At 41.6% G+C, this 26,198-nt stretch overlaps 1 protein-coding gene across 1 annotated transcript in view; it reads left to right on the forward strand.

The window, feature by feature from the left end:
- The first annotated feature begins 907 nt into the window (after positions 1-907).
- The window catches only part of CAMKMT (calmodulin-lysine N-methyltransferase), a 340,626-nt gene continuing 315,335 nt past the window's right edge, over positions 908-26,198 (forward strand). The window contains exons 1-2 of the mRNA XM_084623065.1: positions 908-1,122; positions 12,362-12,534. Coding sequence (XP_084479191.1) covers positions 973-1,122; positions 12,362-12,534 — 323 coding nt within the window. The 5' untranslated portion in view covers positions 908-972. The remainder of the gene's footprint in view (positions 1,123-12,361; positions 12,535-26,198) is intronic.

Raw genomic sequence — 26,198 nt, forward strand, 5'->3', positions numbered from 1 at the left:
CAGAGACCAGAGAGGTCCTCGCTCGCCCCCGGCGGGGCAGCTGCTGGAAGTGGAACCGGCCGTACAACGGCTCCCACGCCCGGCCGGCACTCGCCCGCTCCGGCACTGGGGAGGAGCCGCGGCTCCCGCCACTTGTGAGACTCAGCCCGCCGCCGCCCCCGACCAGGCGCGCAAAGATGACATCGTGGAAGAGCGACTCTATCCCGCGCCGAAGCCAGAGACTCACTTGATTTTCCTACCCCCTGAGCTGCCCACAGTCAAGATGATGGCGGGACGCAGACAAAGTCATTCACTGGCATGCCCATAGCCAAGATGGCGTCCGAACCAATACCTCTCTCGATACGCGGCTACCAGCAGTCAAGATGGCGACCAAAGCTGTGCGCTCTGTCGCCATCTTGGTATGGGCAGTTGGCCAGACAGAGACTTACTATAATCCTCCAGGTTGTTGGTTTTAAGACATATTAACGGTTTCTTTGCTATTTTAGCCCAATTTCGTGCCTTGAAACGTTTGCTTTCGGGCACCTGCCCCTTTCGATAACCGTAACTTCATAGAGAAAAGTGGATATGTAACAAATGGGTTTTATTATCGCGGGATGCTCCTTGTAGTAACTCCCCCGAGCTCCTCAAGGTTACAGCAACCCAGGTGAAGTGCCGTATAGGTCAGGGCAGAAACATGCAAGACAAGATTCATAGGAACCTTCTTGCCCTTATCAAAGATGGCTGCTGCCGTCCCTCCTCCCGAGCCTGCGCTGGGAGGGCCTAGCCGCAGCAACTGGAAGCGCAAGTCCCTTCTCTGGGTCGCTGAGCGCACGTCTCCTCCACCCCGCCCCCCTCTGCTTAGCTCCTCTCTGTCTATCCCCGGCTGCTGCTCCCCGCCCGGGGACGGGTCAGTGAGCGGCTCAGGGCTTGTTTCCCCTTGAGCCCCTAGAGAGCTCCCTCAGGTCTTCCCTGCCTGCTCCCAGCAGCCTCAGCATGATTGAGGCTACAGCCTGGCCCGGGAGCATCCCAGCTCCTGTTGCCAGCTGTGAGTCAGGAGGAGGAAAAGGAGAGGGAGACGCTGAGGAAGGTCCGAAAGGAAGGAAACAGGGAGCCGCTAGAGCCCGGTGGAAACTGCTCAGAGAGGTATCGCGCTACTTTACATTTCCTCAAGGCCCTTTCCTCCCAAGGCTGCCGCAGAGCCTGCTAACCTATGCACAAGGCCACTGACATGCAGCCACTTCTGGGGTGGAGGGCGGTAGCTAGGATATCGTCCCATGGCAAAGCTGCCTGTACTGGGGGAGGGGGACTTTGGTCACACACTGTTGATGAGCCCTGCACTTAGGAGAGTGCTTTCCAGGGGTGCTTGAATGTCCATGCACAACAAGGAAGGATGCAGTTTTTAAGGGCTGTTCTGAAAGATTCCCTAATGCTTTCAGTTGCAATTCACCAGGATGAAGGGCTAAGATAACATCACTGGGATCTAGGTTTGTGGGCACAGGGAGTTTAAGTGTTTCAGATCTAGTGCTGAGACCACTAAATCGCCTCCCAGAACACACACTGTGCACTTCCGTAGCAACATGCTTCACCTAAGAGCCACAAAATGCCATGCAATCACTTAGCTTGTTTTCGCAACATTTTGGTACGGTATATTTGCAATGATTAGGGACCTACAGATCTATGACTATTCAAATGAGTGGAATATTAAAAATGGCATTGAAATACAAACAGTGAAACCCTTCACCACAAACTGAGAGAGTCTTAAAAATTAACTTACAATTAAGGCTGTAGTGGTGGACCAAGGGGCATTAGTGCCCATTCCTGCAGGCAGCCCCAACTTCATTGGGGCTCTCTACAGATGCCAGTGTTTGCACATGCAGAGCAAATTGCAGGCTCAGGGCCTTAGGCAGCAACTGTTCTGAGCAACTGGAAACTAATGCCTCAAAATAGTATATGTACTGTTAACTGGCATTTCTATTTTTCTATTAATTTTTATTTATTTTTCATAAAGAAACAAAAATGGTAAATGACCTACAGCTTGTATGTTTTCAAATACCGCATCCTGGGCTTGCCAATAGAATTATGGAATTGTGCAATTTTATAGCTTGTCAAAGCTGCAAGATCAGAAAATACTGCATAGACATAACATGTTAGAGTGGGTGTAACAGTAATAAAATAGGAGAAGACATACAAAAATAGGGAGATGAGGGAAGGAGGTGGTGAGGGAGGAGGGGGAAAAAAAGGAGAGGTTAGGTGGAATGGGAACAGACTTTCATCCTAAAGGATCACAAAGTGCTTTACTATACATTAAAGGTAATCAGTGATGCAAACTCTCATGAAAGAAATAATGTGAATAGATGAGAATGGCAGCTTATTTGTTTGTTTTTTGTAAAAGTAGGTTTCTGGTCCTCATGATTGTGGAGAAAAGTTTGAAAACGTGACCTAAATGTTTCCTAGAGACTCTCAACCCAGAAGACAAACAAAAACAACCTAAAATATGATTTTTAAAAAAAGTATCATGATCTCTAAACAAATCTCATGATTTTTGGGTACCTGAATCGTGATTGTTAATTATCCACTTTAAGAGTTCAAAAAAGTCTCATAATACTCATGGATGAGCCTTATGGTTAAAGGGACACTTGTTGCCTTAAAACTCACACTTCTCTTTGAAAATGTTTTTGTATACTATTGTTGCATGTGATGCCTAATGCATCAGTCCTGCATTTAGCTCTGTCCTGCACTTGCAAAGAGCCCTATTGAAGTCAGGGTCAGCCTGTGAGGAACCAGTTGTAGGATTGGGACCTAAGATTGACACTGTATAACTGAAAGGCATTAGAGAGAGAGAGGGGTTTTTTGGTATTATCTTTCATTTTGTTTAATCTGTGCATTTGACAACACCTTCTGTATAGTCAATTTCCATCTTTGTGTATTCAAATAGAGCCCAGTCCTGCAAACACTTAAAGGTGTGCCTAACACACATGAATAATGCCACTGAGTTCAGTAGGACTGCTCACTTGGGTAATGTTAAGGACAAGCTTAAGTGTTTGTCAGTCTGTGGCCAAAGTAAAATTACTTATGTTTAAGGGTTTGCAAGATTGAGCATAAAGGCCTCAATCCTGAAGACACTTATTCATGTGCTTAACTTTAGTTGAACAAGCAGTCCCATGGCACTAGTTTTGTGCCTAAAGTTAAGCATATGTGTAAGTGTTTTCAGGACTGGGGCCTAAAGGCAGTATGGGTTGGATCCACAAAGGTACTTAGGTGCCTAAACTCCAGACTTAAGGGCCTAAATCCCAGTTTTGGCTCCACTGCAATCTACAAAACTGCAGCTGAATCCTGTAGGTGCCTAAATCCACTTGGCCCCTACGTTTTCAGAATAAAAGTTCACTAACACCTACGTTTCTGCCTCTGGGCATGCATACTGCTGCCTCGCTCTAGGAACTGAGATGCGCATCTCTTCCTGTAAGCCCCAGAGCAATTCACAAACCAGGGGTAGATAGATTTTACATTGCATGCAGGGCCTGATCTAGTTAGTAGGTGTGCTCAGAGGTCACCTACCAGATCAGGTCTTATCCAAAATCTGGTCCAAGAGGAGGTGATTAGAGCACTTGCCTGGGTGTGGGACACACAGGTTCAATTCTCCCCTCTCTGCTGCGGGGAGGGGCGGGAAGGGGAGAGAATTTAAATAGTGGTCTCCTACTACTCAGCAGAAGTGCTCGAACCACTGAGCTCTCTCTCTCTCTCTCTGTCCTGGAAGGTGGATTTTGCACTTGATGTAGCCTACCTCTTCTTAAAGATCACTGTCAGAGATCACTGCCAGTGCAAGCCATCCTCCCACCTCACTGGTAAATGGCTTGGCATCACCAAAGTGGACAACAGGAAAGCAGTATTTTGAAGCAATGCTGACATTCTGCTCTCCAGCAAAATTTGAATTGTGTCACACTAGTTGTGTCTTCACTGGTCTTTTTTTCTTAAAATTTCCTACTGCTGCTGCCTCTGCTTCCATGAATTTAGCTGCACTCAGGGCAGCAGTAAAAAGAGTGGCAGCAGCCACCAACAGCTTCCAGCATTTCAGAGAGAAATAAATTCCTTTTAGTAAATTAATAGATTTTAAATCAAGAAAGATAAGTTATGAGATAATGTAGGCTGACTTATAATACAGGCCATAGAACTTCACCCAGTAATCCCTGCACTGAATCTAAAAACTTGTGGTTTAACTAGGTATATCTTCTGGAAAGACATGCAATTTTGATGTAAAGATTTCAAGTGTTGAAGAATTTACCATACCTTTGCTAAAACTCTTCCTGTGGTTATTTAATCCTCAGTGTTAAAATTTTGCACATAATAGCTTTAGAGTCCAAGGAAATTGAAAAGTCTTCACATCATTTCTTTAGTTTCACATCAGTTTTAATTTATGAAAAAATTCATTTTTTTAGCTCAGTTCTCCCTTTATTTCCTTTGTCAATGATCTGAATACTCTCCCTATCAGTATGTGCTTGGTGGATGATGGTCACTGTTTGCTTCCTCTCATAAATTACAGCAGAACTTCTGTGCAGGAGAAAAGCAACATTAAGGCCCTGATCTTGCAAATATTTACACTAGAAGTGGAATTCACAAAGGAGGTTTAAACACCTTACTACCCCATAGGGTGCCTAAGTCCAACGTTTAGTAATGCTGGTATTCACAAAACCCTTGCTCAGCTGTCTCCTAAAGGTAGGCATCTAAAGTCATGAAGTGCTTGAGTTTCTGCTTTTAAATTCTCCCCTGCAGGATTCACAAACTAGGCATTCCCTGGCTATCTAGCCTTCAGGACTCAAGCTGGTATATGCGCTTAGAGTATGCCTATATCCATGTTAGAGGAGGAGATGGTGCCACTCCCATCCCCCTTATAACCTTTAGCCCAGTGGTTACTGCTCTCAATTTGTGGGAGACTTCAGTTCAGTTTCCCTCATTGTCTTATATAGAACAGGCATTTGAATTTGGGTCTCCAGTCTCCCAGGAATGTGCCCTTACCACCTGGGGTGGGTCTTTTTGAATCTCTCCTTTTGAAGCTGTTCCACTGTATATAAATGATTAAATATTAATTGAGCCCAGAGAGAGGGAGTGACTATATAGTCTCATGGTTAGGGCACTCAGATGGGAAACTCATGTTCCAGCTTCTCCGCTCCAATTAATCTATAGTTATTTATACACACTAGAACAGCTCCAACAGAGTCAGAGAGATCACCACCACCATGTTTCTTGAAAAACCATTCACATGGCTTAGGCACCTAACTCCAGGAGGGGGGTTCATGGCTGTGAATCCCATATGGAGATAGGTGCCTCCCTCTGGTCTGGATTTAGGTGCCTAAGTCTTTTTGAGGGTGGTACTTAGCCAACAGAAATGCTGCAGATCCCTGTGCTCTATCTTTGGCAGCTCCCTGCTCAGCATGCTGGCTTTTGTGAATCCCATTAGGTGCCTAACTCTCCCCATGCATTGAATAGGGAGTCTGGGAGCCTAACTCAGGGTTGTTAATTCCATTAGGTGCCAGGGAGTCTGAATCCTCCAGTGAAGAGGTCCCCAAACTGTGGGGCAAGCCCCCATAGCGGGGTGTGGAGAATGTTTTGGGGGAGGGGTCAGCAGGCCTGGGGGAGAGGGAGTGCCACCCAGTCCTGCTGCCAGTTTTGCTTCAGCCCTAGCCCCAGCTCCTGGCCCCGTCCGCAGCACCAGTGTGGTTCTGCTGCCGGCCCCCACCGCTGCCCGGCTACAGCTCCACTCCTGCCCCACCCTTCCTTGTCCCCTGGCTGCAGCTTTGTTCCCGGCCCGGGGCTGAGTCTGGAGTTGGGGTCAGGCCGGGAGCGGAGCCGCACCTGGCCGTGGGCCCAACTGCCAGTCCCCACTGCATCTTGGCTGTGGCTCTGCTCCCACTCCCGGCCCCAGACCCATCCCTAGTTGTGGCCCCAGCCTTGGCCCCCTTAACCCTGTCCGCGTTATCCTGCCCAGGAGCCACGGCCCCACTCCTGGGTGGGGCGCAGACAGAGGTAAGGGGGAGGCACAGTCCTGAAAAGTTTGGGGACCCCTGCTCTAGTGAATCCCTCCCAAGATTCTTCACTTTAAGCATGTGAGTAGTTCAGTTGACTTCACTGTGATTGCTCAGCTGTCTAAGTTATACATCTGCATAGGTGGTAGTAGGATTGGGTTCTTAATTTTAACTTTTTTTTAATGTGTAATTTTGGTTTCCCCTAATTTGGAGCAGTGGCCCTGGAAAGACTGCCCATATGATAGTATTGTGTTATGGATATGTTTGGTTTACCGTGAGATTCTCTGTTGTTGTCCTTTAAGTCAGGACAAGAGGGAATGCCAAATGGGGCTAATGTATCACAGTAATTATATCCACACTACAATTCTGAGCATTTGTTCAGTTTGTTCATAGTAATTATTGTTCTAGTGTTAATACCTCCTCAGCTTTGGAAGTTTTTGTATAGGGAAGGTTTGGTTGGTTCAGTGAGCAAACCTGCCAGCAGGAGGAGCCTTTAGTCTGTTTTTAACGTGCCCTCTCCCCCCCCCCCCACCAAACACAGAAAATAACCAACCCTCCCCTGTCTCCATTCAGTTTTATTGGACAAAATTCCTATAATTATAATTTATGTTAAAGCAGTAGATCCATAATAGGAAATTAAGATTTGCAGGTAAGAAAATAAAATCTGTGAATTCCTTTTGCAGTAAATTATGTAGGCTGGCTATGCACCCCCCACACAAATATTTCCTTTAATTTGTTCTAATTGTACTGCCCATTAATTGTATCATGTACCTGCTTAAAACACAGAAAAATGCAGAGAACTCAGCAGCAGTGTCTGGGGTGATGCATTTCTCTGTGTGTGGGGAGAAGGCTTATGTTTCCTCCTCAACCTGCATGTATCTGTGACCTTTTCCTCTGCAGATTTCTTGCTTCTTCATGTTCTTTATTAGTTCTTCTATAGGTTTTACATGGTCCAATGAACAAAGATCAATTTAATCTTACTGGTCCATCTGAAGAAAAAAATCTGTTTTGCACTCTTTACCAATAATGTTCAGATTAATCCATGAATCACAGAGAGAGAGAGAGAGAGAGAGATGGGGACAACCTTCCTTCATATTCTCCTTAAACACAGCACTTTGAGCAGCAGTTCTCAGACGGTGTCTGAACGCCAGTTTCAGGGGAGCCCCGATGCTCCCAGTGGGGCTGTAGCCCCTCCCCCCCATGCAAGCCCTGTGAAATCAGCTTGTGGTTCCCCAGGCGGCTGTGGACTCTTGGTTGAGAACCGCTGCTCTAGAGCCCTGCACTGATTTAGAAAAAAAAAAAAATTGGATCTGTATCCAATCTGCAAAGATGTTAAACAATACAACTGCTTCCACAGATATAAAGCGAATATCTGCAGATTTGCAGGGCTCTAGTTACCGGTAGCAAATATTGGCTCTTCTACAGTACAGCTAAACTCAGGAGAAGTTTAGATTGGCCAACAGACTGTTTTTTACAATCATGTGGATTATGTTTGAACAGTTGTGAACCCCCAGGGTATATATGGCTCTCTACATGCCCAAGCAGTGCCTCCCACATCTTCACTGCTATTTATACCCATACTAGCTGGGAGTGCAGTGTCTGAACTCTAAATGCCGCCGTAAGTGTAGACATAATTTAAATGAGTGCCAGACACCGTTCAAATATAGTCCACATGGTTGCAAAAAATGGTCTTTCCCCACTGGTGCAGCCTTTCACTACCACACATAGCTATGCACCACAGTGACAAGTGTGGACACAGCCTGCTTTTCCATGTGGCATGCAGCTACACGTGTAGTGCCTGTACTCTACATCCTGCCATAAGTATAGACATAACCTGGGGTTCACTTAGTAGGGCTCTTAGAATTACCTTTTTCCCTTGGAGAGCTAACTCTTTATATTTGTAGATTTGAAACTATGATATCTCAGTGTCTGTAAGACAGAGCAGTTTTACCAGATCTTGCAAAGAATGGTCTGATTTAACACAGCGGGGAAAGGAGGGCATCTTCATTTTTGTTGTTAGTTATAAGCCACTGTTTTAAACAAAGGCTACGTTTTAGTTATGGGGTTTTTTTTAGCAAAAGTCATGGATAGGTCACGGGCAGTAAACAAAAATTCATGGCCCGTGGCCTGTCCATGACTTTTACTATATACCCCTGACTAAAACTTGGACTGGGGGTCCGTGGGTGCTCTGGGGGGCAGGCTGGGGGCTTCGCAGGTGCTGGGGGTGTGTGTGGCCTGGGACCTGTGCTGGTGTGTGGGGTGGTGCGCGGCCCGGACCCATGCTGGGGGAGGGGGTGCGCAGGCGGCAGTGCATGGACTGGGACCCCTGCTGGTGCTGGGGGGTGGGGATGAGCGGCGGCATGCAGCCCGGGACCCGTTTTGGTTGGGGGAGGGTTGGCGGGGCTGGCAGTCTCCCAGCCCACCTCTGACTGGCATGTTCTTGCAGGTTGTGGGGGGAGGGCGGCTAGGGGGGCTCTGCGCGCTGCTCCCGCCACAAGCGCTGGCTCCACAGCTCCCATTGGCCGGGAATTGCAGCCAATGGGAGCTGCGGGGGTGGTGCCTGCAGGTGCGGGCAGCATGCAGAGCCCTGTGGCCCTTCCACCTAGGAGCTGCAGGGACACGCCTCCCAGGAGTCAACCCAGCATAACTCTTAAGTGTCATAGACTTCAATGGGACTACTTATGTACATAAAGATACACATGCTTAAGCATGCTGCTGGACTGGTGCTGTGGGTACTCGATGAGGTCTAGTTGGGTGAAAACTCAGTTTGGATGAGACAGAGATTACTTAGATTTGTGGGGCATGCCTGCCATTTCTCATCAGTTTCTCCTGTTTCTGGATGACTACATAGCAGATGTGGCCAAGATTGCACTTGGCCAGCAGTCTGTCACCATTTATGTTAGCTACAAAGCTTTAGATAAAGCTATTTAGTTTTGTTACCTTGGGATTGGATTACTTTATTGCATTCTATATGGGCTACACCTGAAGACCTCCAGAAGATTCAACTAGTGCAGAATATGGCTCACTTGATTAGTGGAAGGAAATATTTGCTCCTGTCCTGTGTATTGTGCAGTTGCTCCCAATCTCTTACAAGGTGAAATACAGAGTGGTGTTTAAAACATCAAAAGCCCACACTTTGGGACCTGATGAGCTGAGGTACCTCTCTTCTTGTGTGATGGGGATAGAGAGGGTTGACGAATGGAAACATAATTTTGTAAAAGTCAAAGTTGTTTCAATTTTGTAAGGTTCAAAATAGAACTTTTTCAAAAATTTCCAGGAAGTATTCTGAAAAGTTAGAATTTTTGTTCATCCCCTTATTCCCCTTCTTTCCTTTTCAATGAAACCACATTTTTTAAATGGAAAAATTTTGACTAGCTCTTTCTGAGGCGGGTGAGATCAGCTGAGGTACTTGTTCAAAGATTTTCATTTTCCCTATCAGCCTGCTTGAGAGGAATCTTTTGATCTACAAGGCTTGTGTGTTCTCTGTGGCTTTTTAAGGAAAGGTAGAGTAAATAAGGCATTAGGGGCAGTGGTGTTGTAGTGGGGTGGGACTCAGGATATTAGAGAGACAAGGTGAGTGAGGTAATATCTTTTATTGGATCAATTTCTGCTTGAAGTTGGTCCAGTAAAAGATATTCCCTCACCCACCCTTGTCTCTCTAAGGATTTAGGAGGCAATATTAACTTGAAATCAGTCAGTATTTTAAAAAAAGTTAAAACTCTTTTTAAATACTACACCTATCCATAAGTCCCTCTGCCAATTTTTGTGGATTTTATAATGATTTTTTATTTTATAAAATGTTTTTATCTCTCCTGTTCTTGTGTGAAAGACTCACACAGACAAAAAGGGGAAAATGAGTTCCTGACTATACAGGGAAACTGGAAACTAACTATAAACAAAATGTTGTCAAATCCACAGAGTAAACATACTAAAAAATTCTGCAATCTCAGTTAGTTATTCTAATGATAAATATTTTTAAAAAAGTCTGATTTTTTAAAAACTTGTCCCTTAAGTACATTTTTTTTGTTCATTCACATGATTGGATGAGGGTAATTTCATGATTTATTTTGTAAGAATTTTGTTTTATTATATATGTACCCATATATACATATACAGAAGCATATTTTTTTTTAGTTTGACATAAATGAGATTTGTTAATGAAGCCTTTTTTTCAGGCGTCATTGGGAGTGAAATTTTTTAAAAAGCTGTATTACTTAAACTGTTTCCAGCCAAATTTTAAGCGTTTATCCACTTTGATTACAGTGGAGTAATCAAATAGTTTAGATTATAGCTCTGGATCAACTTTTTTCTTTCTTGTATTTGTCTGTTTCCTTAGTGACCATTTCTCATTTGCTTTGCTCTATGGTGTGCTAGTTATATTATTCCTTGGGAGGGTATTCATTTAAAATGGCATTATATGGTAAGTAAGTGAGCCTTGAAGTTCACTTGGAGGGCATCATGAAAACAGAGAAAACTGTCTTTCAACCTTTCAAAATGTTATCATGACTAGTTCTAGATAGATTTGTTTTTGTCTACAGTTCTACAATAGCAATACCTATATCTTTGTGACTTGTAACACAATTTTGATGCTTCCGGGAGTTGACTTAAGAAAAGAAACCCGGAGTCTTTTGAAAAATACATGGGTGAAATATAACAATACCACATGTTCTCCCTTTAGTCTACATTTTCTTTAATTACATTCAGATTCTTAAAAAATCTGTCCTTCCATTATGTTTTTGATTTTCAGAGCTCTGCTTGATTTTAGTTCTAGTTTGATGAGAAGACATAATTTACAGTTAAAAAAATGTCTTCAAGGAGTGGGTGTTCAGCTAGCTTAGAGAATGTATTTTACAGAATGATTAGAGGAAATGATATGTCTCTGTAGACCAAAGAATGGAAAACAGAGCAGTGTTTTCATACTGTTTTCTCATTCTGTTAGTAATGATTTGCTTTTGCATAATGACAGGTTTCAGAGTAACAGCTGTGTTAGTCTGTATTTGCAAAAAGAAAAGGAGTACTTGTGGCACCTTAGAGACTAACCAATTTATTTGAGCATAAGCTTTCGTGAGCTAAAGCTCACTTCATCGGATGACTTTCCATAGTATGCATCTGATGAAGTGAGCTGTAGCTCACGAAAGCTTATGCTCAAATAAATTGGTTATTCGCTAAGGTGCCACAAGTACTCCTTTTCTTTTTGCTTTTGCTTTCCCATAAAATCTAGACTTTTCTGAAAACCAGTCTTGACAGTTTTCTTTAGCTGTTAAGCTGTTCTGATTATTTTTTCTCTTTAAGTATTACACGGTTACCTCATATAAAGAAGGTATTAACACTGATAAAGTAAAATTTGTGTTTTAATTCTACTGTCTCCTTTATGGCAGCCGTCACGCTCCCTTTATGTTTTAGAGTAGGCACATCCGCACTGGGAAAACTGGGATCTGTAATTTGCTGATGAACTTACCCAACCTTTGTCAGTAAAAGTGTAGTGTAGACAGTGCACTACCAACTAGTGTCCTCAGTGCAACATTAGACAATGCTATTGTAAAAATGCCTGCAACCTATCACTGCTGCAGCTTATAATATTGCTTAACAGGTTAAGGTACACCAATGGAGAATTGCTGGTCCATATTTTTATTACTGTAGACAACCCAATGAGCAAGGATTTCACTACAACCTTCTGCAGAAGATTATTGACTTAGTTGAGGTGTGTGTTATCATTTTACTTTGTGTAGTTCTAGTCTGAAAATTTAGCATATAAAAATGGCACCTGATTATATCCAAATAATAAATCCGTTGAGTATTCAGAGCAATATCCATTTACTTTGGTAAATTAAAATACTTTTTTCTTCTCCCCCTTTTTGCTCTTTATCCACTTGTTTGTTAAGTTCCATTTAATTCCATTTATAGGAATTTAATTATAGCTGTGGAAACCCTTTGAAGGCAGTGAATTGCTCAGAAGTCACTGAGGGCAGTATTTGGTCTGTGAAAGATTTTGTAACGGTGATGATGTGGGAAAAGGAAAGAACCCAATTTAATTCTCGGATCCCAGGATAAGTTTCCTGAACTGGCAGTTAGAAAAGCAATCAATGTTTGTTTTTTGTAAAGTGACCACATTTGCTTTGGAAATATTGAAACCTAATATATTCAGCATCCCACACTGCCATTTTTACAGTCTCTTTTCAGAGCTGAAGAACAAGACTGCAGTGCTGCCTTGCTTTTGCTTTGCATTTCAAGACCGATTATACTGTTTGCTGCTTAGCTATTCCCGTTGATTCCAGACTTACCTCTCCAGTGAGATAAGCCCCCAATTGGACATTTTCTTGTGAGCTGTATACTTAATCTTTAATATTTTATCCTTAATTTCAAAGGTTCTGAAGAAAAATCACTTGGAGGATGTGCATCTTCAACAAGTGTCTATAAGAAGGTTTGCATCGTTCAGTCTCTTTTCAGCAGAAGACTGCAAAAGGATTACAGAAGAGGAAACTGGGACTTGGGTTCAATACACAAGTGTCTTTTATCCTGAGTATAGTGTCTCTTTAAGGTAACTGTCATTCCAGTTTTAAGATTCAAGTACTTTTCAACTCTTGCACAGGAATCAAATCTGAAACTCATGATTTATTCTTCCAATATTTGTGTGTATCTAGAGATAAGTTTACAAGTAAACTGTGTCAGAGCTTAATCTTAGTTGATCATTATATTAAACAACCTTTCCAGTTTTCATTGGGACTCATTGAGTTGCCAGAGCTAGAAAGCTTCAGTAAAATAGGCATGGATTGAGCACAGCGGAATGCAAATCTAAGAATGTGTTTAATTTTCCCATTAACTTTTTGTTGTGTTGTTAAATTCTCCATTATGTAAACAAAAGCTGATAAAAGTATAACAAAATTGAGTAAATTACTTGACTTTTTAAATCTTAGTAAAAACATTTAATGACCTGACATCATTTACAAATAAATCTCGTAAAGTTGGTGTTTTTTTGTAGTTACAGTAAATTTGTATTCAGTTTTATTTATAATAACATGATTTTCAGAAAACTCTATAATACTAATTTGGAAGCTTTTTAGAAAAGTACAATGAAGACAGATAAAAGTAGCCAATTTCTGCAGGGAGGGTTTATACATTTTATGAAATTGCCAGCAGACTGGCTCTGACACAAGGAATCTGTAAAAAAAAAAAAAAAAAAAAAAAAAAAAGCAGCCCTGCAAGAGCTGTTAGCAAGTTTCTAGAAGTCTCTCCAATATTGTAATGAGTTGCCAAAGCAGTAAACTCTTCCATGTACTGTATTTCTCTTTTCTCCCCTCCCACTTCCCTGCTTTATCCTCCTTTCTCTGACTTGTTTGATTTTCTACACACCTATAACTTGTACTCTCCTCAATAGGCATCAGTGAAACAGTAACTTAAGCATCCCTGAAGCGATGCTTGTTCTAAAGCCCCTAATTAGACCTGCTGTGGGTTTAGGATTTTGTGTTCCATGCACAGAGGAGAATATTCTGGAGAGCCTGACTCATTGAAATTATAAAACTCATTTCTGTTTGACTTGTACCTTTAAATTGAAGTTGCTCTTAGGAACTAAGATCTATACAAACAAGTGACCTTCATTAACTATGACATTTTGCTAGTTTACTAAAAAATGCATGCTGGTTATCTTAAAATAGCAGTTAGGTATAAAGCCAAATATCAAATTACTCTCAATCTTAAACTTGAGCCCAAAGAGACTACCCAATTTTTGTTAATTTTCCATTTTTATATTCAGCAGTGCTATATAGCCTCAATAAGTCTTACCCATTGAATAGAGTGTTTGCTGCTGTTAGCAATGTAATCATGGCAAATACAATATTTACTCTGCATGCCATCTGTTTCAGGGAACGCTAGAGATTCATTTCTTAACGCTTCTTCATCAAATTTCCTTTGCTCTCCATTATCAGCTCTGTAAGGCTGTCTCTGCTCGATGTCTCCTAGACTTTGCTAGTTTCAGGCATGAGTTTTAAGGTTATTCCCAAACCCAAGTCACATTTGTGCCAGCATAGGACAGTGTCAGAGAAGCATCAGGCTTGCCCGATTCTCAAATTTGATATTCGTGTGCTTGTACTTGCACCTTCTTCTGTATCATCACTTCAAATGATATTTTATATTTGGTAAACGGTATTTTTTTCACTAATAAAATTATTAGTTACTATATTATCCTAAAGAGACACAATCAACTTAAAAATCTTATACTGTAAACAGACACACATCTTTGCTTATGTTAATTACACTTTAATTTATTAGAAGTAAATACATTGTAAAACTCATGTTTACTTTTCTTTTATCTTTTGCATACCTTTCAGATTGGCCAATGTAAATCAATGAAGCACTATTTTGTGCTGGAGGGAGCTTTCAGAATTCCATATGGGAATGTTGGGATGATTTCCTGGCAGGTTTTCTTTCTTCTCTGGGTAATATTAAATGATGCCTACCAGAGATGACTTGTCCCTAGGGCTAAAAAAATACTTTGATCCAGTTGGTTTGCCTTTGGACTGAATCAGTTTGCACTGAATAGCTCATACTTGTCATTTCGAAGAGTGAATGTGTGTGTGGGGGAGGGAAGGCGGCAGGGAGAGGGGCTCTCTAAACTCCCAGAATATTTTTCCAGGAACAAAATGTAAATACCTCCAGCAAAGAGCAGTTTAGTTGAAATTTCTTTAAGTGGAGTTCCTCCCTTCCCTGTGAGAGAGGATTTTATTAAAAGGATAAACAAACTAATAGGGCTCCACTGTGAGACTTGTGTGCACTGCTGCTTGACCACGGACTGTTTTAGAGCAGCTGATCATTGGGGGAGGAGTGTGTGCACTCATCCTTTGAATTGGGCATTATAGAACTTGAACTTGAATCAGGCAGTGGATAGATCAGTGGACTGAGTTTCAGGAAGCTTGGTTTCTACTCCTGGCACTGCCACTGGCCTGCTGGCTGACCTTGGCCAAGTCACTTCACCTCTCTCTGCTAAGGAAGAAAGGAAGATAAAGCAGGGGGAGGAAAGCTAATGGAAAACACACATTTTTAGATTCTTTGATTTCTACTGATGAAAAGTGCTATATAAGAGCTATGTGGTATTATTATTATTTATTAGTGTATAGTCTTTCCTAATTTCTGTCTTTCCACTGGTTTGAGCAGCCAGTTCTCTTCCATATGTTGTAATACAGTCCTGCCTGTAGTGATGGCTTGTGATGTCTTTATTGCACTTTTTATTGAAGGTTTTTATTTCTCCTGGCAATAACATCAGCCAGCAGAGTTGCAGGACTGCACACTTTGATGGCAGAACCTCTGTATGCTGCCTTTCGTAAGAATAATGTACTGCTGTGACCCTATCTAATATTTTGACTTAAGTAGTCTTGGATTTTCATCTACATGTTTTCCCCCAAGCTGTAGGATCTTCCCAGGAAAGCCGATTGCACATCCTGTATGTTTAAAGGGTTGTCACTATTATCTTGACAGGACTAAATACTTAAGAAAGTTCACCAGGTTGCTTGTGGCTTTTGGCAAAAAGTTTAAAGGCCAAGCTATATCAGTTCAAGGGCTATCAAAATGGATCAAATTGTGTATTCAGATATGCTATGACCTAGTTGGAGGAGTTGGACTAAAGATCTTGGAGACTATTTTATTTAGAGTGGTGGCTTCAGCAGAATCTTTTTGTCATGTATAGATTGAAGTGATCTTCCAGACATCTGACAGGAGCTTGATTCATAACTTTACAAATTGTTATTCTCCCAATACAAAGCCGAGATTGGGTGAAGAGAACACTGATAACTTTTCAATGTGATACTTGTTTGCTCTTCTCCTGAGCGTCGTCACTGCTAACTGATCTCCCATGGGGCTGGGGAGGAGGTTTCCCATAGTTGCCAATGTGTAAAACGTTTTGCCAGAGCCAGTTCTAATAAGCTGGAGCTGTGAAGGCCACTAGGCCCCCTTCTACTGCAGGGTGTCATACTTATTCTGGTAAATTGTAGCTTAGATCCTTAGAAGGGAAGAAGAGAAAAGCAGAGGAAAGTAGAATCCTCCAGCAGTTACCAGACTTCTGGCTTATTTGAAAATTTCTCACTGAAATTTCCTCCTTCCCCCCCATTCTGGCCCTTCTCCACCCCAGAGTCCAACTTTGACATGGTATGTAAACCATTTTCCCTTTGTATGCTGAGCACAGTACTGCACTCTGTATTTTTAGCAGGAGGCAGCTGCAGGGTATAGAGCTGGGAGGTAGCTGCCTGAAGGTTGCAGAAGAGCAGCCAATAAGGGGCTGCTAAAGACCAAGGACAGTCTCTGCTGTGCACAGCACAACTGCATCATAGTTGTCAGCTGCCACAGAGCATCATTTTACCTCTCTCTCTTTCCCTTCTCCCTTCATTCAGGGTCTCCTATCTCTCGTTTTCATATCTTTTCCCCCAAGGAAGGTTCCTTTTTTTCAATTCCCTTTTCTTGCCTTCTCTTCCAAGAAGGGCACTTTTCCCACCCTGGGAGTCCCACGTATTCTTAGCCAACCTTCTGAGGTCTCCCTCACTTGACGACTGTGAGCCGCCAGCATCCATGATTGTGAGGAAGGGCTGTATGTAGATATTTCTGGAGTTGGTTAACACTGCTCCTGTGTCATCCATAGTGTGTCTGTCACTCTACAGATTCCTATCTTCCTATAGCTGTTTCTGCAGGTTCACTGTCTCTTTTTGCCCAGGGGACATTAGGACCTGATGCAGCAAACATTTGCAGGGTTGAACACAAAATATAAAACGACCCAACCTTAAAATGAGCTTGAGAGAGTAATTCTAGATGGCTAGCCAATGGAAAAGCCATGGCACTTCCAAGCACAGACTTATCAGGGTTATCGAGATGAAATTGCTACCATATCATGGGATTCTGAACAAAGCAAATTATACACATCATGACAGTGGAAATTGTAAGTATAACCCACAGTGTCTGTCTGGGTAGTGAAGTATAAGAACATAGCCCAAGTCATCCTATTCTGTCCAGGCACGATCAGCTGTAGTAGAATTATCCCCTGCCATGTGCCACTGCTTTGCATTTCCCCTCCCCCATCTCCCACCACAGTTGATTTTCTTTTCATAGCAAAAAATCGTTCCTAAAAGCTTTAAATGGCTACGTTTCAAAGGCTGGGTTCCTGTTACACACTGTGTCTCAAATACTTGTACTGCTCTGGTTGAATTCTTAATTGAATGTGGTGTCTGACAGTTTTCCTTTCAGTGTTACTTTTAAATAAATTATTGTATTGTAATAAAAATGGCATGAAAGTAGTAAGCCACTTTTCAGGCATGTAACTTTTAAAAAGAATTATCCTCCGCATTGAAATTACTGATGTTTATTCTCAGTGTAAAGATGTGTGTGTGATGTCAGTGTGTGTGGGGTTTTGGGTGGGTTTCTTTTCTTTTTCTTTCTTTCTTCTTTTTCTTTTCGATAAAATTCTGTTTGTCTGCATTGTTACTACTTCAGGGCCCATTCCTGTGGACCCACTGTTCCTGTCTGTCTTTGTGTTTTTGTACTGGACTCCATCCGTTTTAGTAACTGAGTGCCTCCCAAATTAATAGATTGTCATAGTGATGTCCTTCATGAAATATTCAGCTCTTCTTCCTTTTCTGGCTACAGGAAAGAACACTTAGGGTAGGATTTTTGGGGTGGGAGTGATGTGGGATGTGGCAGTAAGGTAAGTGGAGTTGCTAATATCATTCTGGTTGTGGTGGAAAAGCTCTGTCAAAGGGGAAGCCCTTGCACCATGACCTAAATGTGGCCAGACTCTGGTTTAGTCTAATCTGTGCTAGAGGTTAGTTCTGCAGCTGGATTCCTTCAGATGAGTGCCGCATCTCGGACTTCCCCACATTTCATCGTGGGCTTTGTGATCTGGATTGTCCTAGTAGAGTGTAACTGTCTTGGCATTTTTATAACTGAAGATGCTGTCTCTAGTGTATCTGGGAACTCGTTTGTTATGGCTTTGAAGATTGGAATTAAGGCATTGAGTTGGCAGCAGATTAGACTGGGAGTCAGTGGAGGGACCAGAACATAGGGCAGTGTGTTTATGGAAGCCTAGTCCATGGTGAAGGTGGGCAGGGGTACTCTGCACAAACTGAAGTCTTTCCAGTTAATTCCACTTTTCAGTTTCAAATACAGTGAGTTACAGTGATCTAGTCTGTGGCTAACAAATACATGCAGCACTGTGGCTTGATACTCATCAGGGAGGGAAGGGGTCGGGTGAAGTTTTCTAGCAGGCTAGATACGAAAGAAGAATTTTTTTCATCATAGAGGCTATTTGGCTTTTAATTTGGGAGTTGAACAGGACTTCAGGGCTGTGCACTTCTTTGAAGCCTCTGTCTCCCAGTGTCATCTCTTGCAGCTATTATAGGGACTGGAGTGAGCAGACAAGTAAAGTAGTTCTTTCAACTAAAGTAGAAAACTTTTTCTATTCTTAGTTGTGTCTTTGTCAAGCTGCTAGTTTTTATCAGCTTTTCTTTTTGAGTATGCAACTTCAGTAGCTTTACTGGAAGATTTTTTTTATATAGTGTAAATAATAATTTTTGCTGGTATTTTACAAAACATATAGTAGTAATAAGTGCACTGTTTAATGCCATGCTTCCAAATTGATGTATTCTTATGGAAAGGGAAATTTATTCTTAAATTTTAATTTTACATTGAATAGTTCTGGAGATGAGACATTATGGGTTCTGAATATGTTACTTTTCCCATATGCCATGATATCTATCTTTCAAACAGGAGAATTATTTTTATTAGTAAATTTAATGATATTGACTTTTTCACTTTTACAGTCTATGTTTACTGTTAAATTTCTGGCTGGTTTTAAGCAAGTAGAGAAAAAAGAGTTACTATTCTGGCAGAATTATTTCCATTGATCAGTAATTTGCTCTAAATATTAAAATGCAAAACTAGAAAGAATAATCTCAACTATTCACAGCAAAGGTTGCATCTCTGCAAAGAATGTTAAGTGCCATTTGTAAAAGATAATCTCTCTCTCTCTCCTAAATGTGAACTTGTAGAAAATAGTATGAAAAGAAATTATCAGAGGATTCTGGACCTTCTGTCCAGAATTGAGGGGCTTGATATTTGTCCCTTTTCAAAGGATTTGTTGAAAAGTGCCTTAAGAATGGGTTCTGGAATTCCTGTTGAAAGGTTTTGAATTCCTACTGAAAGTTTTAGGGATGTAGATATAATGGGAAATGGTTTAAATCTGAAGCATATGATATGAGTAAATTACAAAGGATGACTTCCTCCCTTCCCGCTACTGCTCAGTGAGGGGCAATATGTCGCTTAAGTAGTAAAGGGATCCTTGTACAGGCCAACCTTGCAGAAGTAAATTTAATCCAAAGCAAAGCAGATTTTAAAAAATGATTTGGCAAAGGTACCTAACTCAGGTATCCTTCAGCCAGCAGAGACTGCTCCATTGTGCTCTAAGATTTATGTACTTGAAAAAAGAGTACATGGACAAAGAAGCTGTTGTTTCATTTCTTTACCATACTAAGTTGTGGTTCAAATTGAAGAGAAGAGGTTTTTTTCTGATTTACAAAGAAGCCAAACGTTTGTTTGATATGGAGTTTTGAGATGATAATCCTGCTGAGATTTATCAGTCCTCTTTGTCAGTTGATCCTGATATTTAGCAAGTTATAGCTAATCCTTTGCTAGTTAAACTACACATAGAAGTAATTCTTTACCCTTCCTGCTCTTCCTTTCTGTTACTTCCAGAACTCTAGCTTCATCATGGTCCATGTCAATTGTTAGCTTTTTCTCTGGATTCCTATGTGGAAATATTATTTGGCAGTAGATTTACTTAGCCTTCTTGTTGCTTTATGTTTAGTATATCTGTAAAATAATCATTATATTTTCTTCTCCACTGATTAAACCGAGGACTTATGTTTGTGGAAAATGGGGAAACTTTTTGTTATACAGTTACAGAGTACTGCTAATCTTTTTCTGGTCCTTCTGAATGCCTTTTGTCTTCATGCTTTTGTTTGTTGACTTGTTAAAATGCATTTTAAAAAAAGGTTTGGCAGTTGAGTTTTCTATGTGTTGTGGAGGAAAGGTGCTTTTCACTCTTTAATTTTTCAGATACTTTTCCTCCCTTTTTTAAAATAGTTTAATTTTAAGTATCTGAAGTTCTGTCATGTCCATAGTTGACAATTAGGAATGTTTTTTGTTAAGACAAAGGGAAATATATTGAAAAATATTGTTTACTCCACTTCTTTCTGTGATTTAAGTGCACACCAAGTGCTGTACTCAAGACATACCATGTGTGTTGTAAATCTGAATATTGTACCCTGAAGGCTTGTCTACATGTGGATGTTAAATCAGTTTGTTCATTGTAAGTACACTGAATTAACTATATTGAACTGAAGTGTGTGTGTCCTCACCACTTTGCTATGCTGTCTTGAGGAACTTCTCTTGTTAATCATTATGTCCCACATAGCTCTTTGCTTCTTCAATGTAACCATGCAGCATTCTCGGCAGATATCCCATGGTGCAATTTTCTGCTGCCTGGTTCGATGTATTCTGGAATTTTTCACAAGGTACATGTTGGGGTGCTTGCTGGAACTGGAAAAATGGAACTTTGTTGAGTTTTATAACAACTCAGCTTATTCATTCTTAAATCCTCTTGGATAAATATCATCTGATCCTGGTGTTTTATGTCTTTTTAACTAATTAACTTTGTTTCAGCACTACCTCTTTTGAAACTTCATTCTCTGACAGTACTTCATCTTTATTACATGAAAAGACTAGATCTGAGGGAAGTATCTCCCCAAAATTCTCTGTGAAGACTACTGAAAAGAAATCCTATAACTTCTTTGCAGTGTCCTTATTCTCATTAGTTCCTCCATTAACTCTCTTGTAATCCAGTTGATCTACTGATTCTCTTGTAGGCTTTCTGCTTCTGATGTGCTTAAAGAATTTATTTTCACGTACATGGCTATTTGTTCTTCAAGTTCCCTCTTAATTTTCCTAATTTTTATCATGCAAGAATAAGTTTTGTAAATGCTGAAATCTGTGGATTTCTCCCATCTCTTTCAAGTGGTCCAAAATATTACGTATGTTCCCAAGCTTCCTGTATCGGTTTGGAAGCCTGTATTTACTGCATTACTGAAAGACTAGAAAGGCTCTTTTTGACAGAAAGAAATGTCATTTTCCTTCTCTTCTCTATCTCCATGGAGCATGTTTGTATAGAACATGAATTACATCCCTACCTATTCTCTGCTAATTACTGCTATGTCTTCTCTGCAGGATGAGGTATGTAGATACTTGTAGTTGGATCCAAGGTTCATTTTTCTTTCAGAAGTTACCCCATCTTAAGAGTGCAAGAATCTCTTGTTTATGGAAGAGTAAGTTAACTATATTGTAAGGGGAAAGGTGGAATTGTATGTGTTCCTCATTCATTAACACACATGTTCAGAGAAAGATGATAGCTGAGCTGTCTTCCATTCTTTGTTTACGACTCCTGTTGTTGCCGTGACTACTGAATTAATAGGCTGGCATTCTTGACTCTGTACTTGCCTAAAGAGTAGAATAGGCAAGAAGTCAAGACTGACCTTGTCTTAGATTGTGATTCATCAGTGCAACCAATCCTCTGCTTCAAGAATTGACTCAGAAAAGAAATAAGAATAAAAATCAAGTAACAAAACCCCAGTCAAACAAACAAAAAAATCTCCAAGTTTCCTTGATTCTTTTTTGTTCCCTTTTTCTTTCACCCATTTAATGCTGAGGGCTAATTTTGGTCAGGGGCATGACCTTTGGATCTCTTGCACGCAATCTCCAGTATGCAAATCTCCAGTATATCGCAGATGGCTGTTAATGCCATACATTTTGTTTGCGTGCTGTGGTGTACAGGAATTCACTGTTTTGATGAATTCTCCTCAGGATGTTTAATGGAGTTGTAGTTGTGATTTTGTTGAGATCATGTTACTGTATAGTGTCTCCTGATTTGATTTTCTGAAGGGTTTAGATTTTTTTGAATCATTCACATATATTTGGTTCCACTGGTTGAAAAATTAAGTTTTCCTGAATCTGCTGACTGCACCCAACTCCAAACCTAAAAACGTACATTTAGGAAATAAAGATGGGGAAGCATAGGAGGGTGTGCGTGTGTGTGTGTGTGTGTGTGTGAGAGAGAGAGAGATGGATTGAAACTGCCCAGGGAATTAAGGATGGGGTTCAATCAGAAGAGCAGAGCCAGGATACCAACTTCAGCAGGTGAAAAAGGTAGTGCATGTGGGAACCAAGGAAGAGACTGGGGGCTGCTATAATTCCAAAATCAGTTTATGCAGATATATTTGTTCTCACCTCCTTTAGTTACAGTTTGCCACACTCGGTATGTAGTGTTTGAAATTGTGACTCTCACTTTCTGTTCCTTTGATGGTAAGAGATATGGACATCTTTAAAAACTTGTTTGTGCTTATTAGGCATGTGACACCAATTTGTAATGGTTAAAAGGGTGTGCTTCTACTTTCCCATGTTTTGAAAAAGGTGTATTGTATTGAAACACTTAATCAGCATGTCACCTGGCTCTATGACTGGTCCACAGAGAATAAGAGCCTAGTGCTGCTGCCAGCTAATGGAAGTACTCTTCAATGCAAGCAGTAAGGGCCTGTATTTTTGGTGCTGAAGGTCCCTGGTTGTATCTCTGCAGATATTCTGTGCAGGTAGATGGGTACAGTATTTTAAAATAATCTTGGAGGCAATCAAATTATTCTAAACAAATTCTGACAATTTTTTTGTGAATCTAGATTGAAAGCTGTAGCATTTAAATTAATACAATAAACATTTTAGGTACCATTTATTACTGAATTTATATGCAGGTTCTTTTTATGGCTCTTAATGATTTGTTAAACTGTATTCTATAATTTAAGCATATGACATTCTTATCTTGATCGGTAAAATTTAATCTGTTATTCTTGTTTTATGCTGGTGTAACTTCATTTATTTTAATCAAGTTAAACCAGTGTAAAAGCAAAACTTATTAGTCAGTTGGGCCCCATTTGCTTTGTTCTAATAACACAAATGAGTAAATGCATTAAGTTAAGAGTACATATTGTTACGAATTACACCTGGTAGGTCACGCACACAACTGCTGCGAATTACACCTGGTAGGTCACGCACACAACTGCTGAGAATTACACCTGGTAGGTCACGCACAGTTCGAATCTAGGCTGAGGCACATAAACAAAGTCCACAACTGCCGAGTTCCCGAAAATCACCAAGTTTGTTACGCTCGAGCGTGGTGCCCCCCTGCTAGCCAGGAGGGGACCCCGAATACAGATTATACAAAGGTTATATACTTTTAGCAAAGCATGTTGCCCTCGGGCATCGGAAACCTTAGCCAATAAACAAACCCTTTTCTTATCTACCACCTATCCCTGTTTGGTGCATTCCTCATGCTAAACTAGTATGTTAATTACACAGCATGGTCCTAAAGCCATGCATCAGTAACTTTTATTATCAGGATGGAAGGCCTCACATCAAAGTCCAGGAGATAGGGAGTTTGGGGACTGCCAAAGAACAGATACTGGGAGGCAAGGCAGGCTGGAGACAAGGAGGAGGATTTTCACAGGAATGCAGTATCTAAGGAACACTCCTCCTGGTGCATGATGTGCTTGCTTTTAGACAATGGTGGGCCCCAAACCAAAATGGAGTCACATGTGCTAACTTTTCCTTAACAGTCCTCCCTTTTTTTTTTTACGTCAGTAAGCTATATCGGGGCTGAGTAACCGCGCTGCAGGATTAGCAACTGCCGACAGCACATACTGCAGCATTGTAGGCATACAAAAAATAATGCAAAAACAATAACAGTCAAAAAAAGTAAATACAAAATACGCCGTTCCCAAGTCCCTGCATCCGGTAGCCATGAGGTGACCTCCTGGAATCCGGTGCTGGTATTGTCGAGGCTGACGTGGTGGAATAGGGCTGCCTGTTGCTTGAGGATGTGGATGTCAGTTTCCACCCTATGGCTGATTTACAAATACACAACAGCTTGAGTTGACCAGAGCACAAACCCCGCCCTGGTTTGCAAGAAGATAATCCAGGGCTAAACGGTTTTGCAATGTAGTTTGGGATAGCTGAGTGACTTCACTTTGAAGGGCAGATAGAGCATTTGCAGTAGCATTTGCCATTAGTTCCAAAGCAGCTGAAATGTTAACTATAGCTTTTTCCAGCTCGCTTACTCCCAACCATGGCAGAAACCAACGCACAAAGGAGTGAAAGCCTCTGGGCTGTTGAGAAAAGGGGTTTAAAGGAATACTTCGTCGGTCCCTCCATACTAGATTGCGGATTTCTCACCGGGTCAGGTTCTGGTGTACTGTCATGGCGGGTACTATAGCCCCTAAGGTACATGTACCACACCATCCTGGTGGGAGAACCTTATAGGCTGTGTGATTGCATAACCAATACCAGCCAGACCCTTGGGGACTGGCCACGGGGTCCTGGAGTAGGTGGAGGGGCCTTCTGCACCAGAGCTGATTTGGGTGGTGTCCTTACACCCCACAAAATTTTCTACAAAAACTGTATTTTCTGTGCCCTTACGTCATGACACACACAAAGCATAATTACCCTGGGCCACCATATCAATAGACCATCTTTGGATCGTAACATTCCAGTTAAATGTAGTGTTTGCCCATAGCTTAGTTTGGAGTGTTTGATTAAGGGGATTAGGTACACCTACCAACGGGATCCCCTGACCCAAATATGTGGGAGTATGAATACAAATCCAACACCGTGTTCGATTTATACCCTGTTTTATGGCATGGGTTAAATTTAAAAAGCTATCACCCTCCCATCCTTGTACTGGACTTGGGAATAGGGAGAGGAACTCCCCCAGGCAAACCATACCAATGTCGGCATCCTCCTTTATACCATACAAAAAACAACACCACCAATGTAAGTCCGATACACAGGAACACAAGAAGTCCTGGTGGGCTATAAAGGTCCCAATAGCTGGAAAGCTTAGTCCATGGGTTGGTCGTGGTGTTCATGCGTGAAGTGGCTCGTCCAATGGCTTGTCAGGGTCAGGCGGGGGTCCCAGCGCCAACTTAACATAGCTATGATGGATCCAGAAACCTTTACCTGAAAAGGAGTGGTGGCAGATGGTGGGAGTAATGTTCGTGGCTGTAAGGCGTTTTTGGTATTCATACTTGCCTACAAGCACAGATTCCAGCCTCTGGAATAAACCCACCCCACCACTTCACTTCACATTCCCAAGAATACATCCCGTAACTTCCTCCCTGCCAATGTACAATGCTCCGTCTTTGTCACCAAGGCCAATTCTCAGTGTCTTTTGCAGTCAAGAATCCTTGGATCTTGGTGGTTTCAGCAGAGCAGGCGTTCCTTCTTCTCTCTTTTGCAGTCAGGAATCCTTGGATCTTGGTGGTTTCAGCAGAGCAGGCGTTCCTTCTTCTCTCTTGGAACAATCATGGTTTTGCATTATACAGGGGAGAGGTTACTAGCACGTCACCCTGTAGTGCTTTGGTTTCTTTAGCAAATACTGAACGCAGGTTAGCTCTGTCAGTGGACAAGGGAGAGGTTACTAGCACTTCACCTTGTCCTTTTTCCTACTGTCCAAAAGGAGGAAAGAAAAAAAAACCCAGAAGGAGGGACAGGCTGATCAGTAGTCGAAGTGAAGTCATCTCGAGGTGGAGGGGTCTTTTTGCAGTAAGAAACATGGGTCCAGGCAGTCAGTCCTTGGCACTTCACAACGGTGTTGGTAGTTAGCAGGACTTAATAAGGGCCTTTCCAGCATGGGGCCAGAGTAGTCTTTTGTTGATGGACCTTTATGTAGACCCAGTCACCTGGTTTTAACAAATGGCAGGTTTGCTCAGGATTCTTGAAGCAGGACTTCTTTTACCTGTAAATACAGAGACCTAACACATTTCATTAATGTCTGGCAGTGTGTTGCAGATCTCACAGCTGCTTGGGCTCATTCAAGCCCCCCTCTTTTTTGGCTGTTAGCCAAATCCTAGCTGTGAGTAGTGTCCTTGGGCAGGTCAGTGTCTTATCTTTGAACCGAGCCTGCCAGCTACAGCGTTGAATTAGCTTTTTTCCGTTTTCTTTCTTCTCCCCTTTTTGGCTGTTATTAACCTGCAAAGGAAACTTTCACTTTTTACTCATACACCTTTGTTTAAAAAGGAACACATATACATTGCCCATTATACAGCACTTTAGTCTTATTGTTTAATGTATGCCACA

This window comes from Lepidochelys olivacea (assembly GCF_965140295.1).
Source record: "Lepidochelys olivacea isolate rLepOli2 genome assembly, chromosome: 3".
Classification (NCBI taxonomy): domain Eukaryota; kingdom Metazoa; phylum Chordata; order Testudines; family Cheloniidae; genus Lepidochelys; species Lepidochelys olivacea.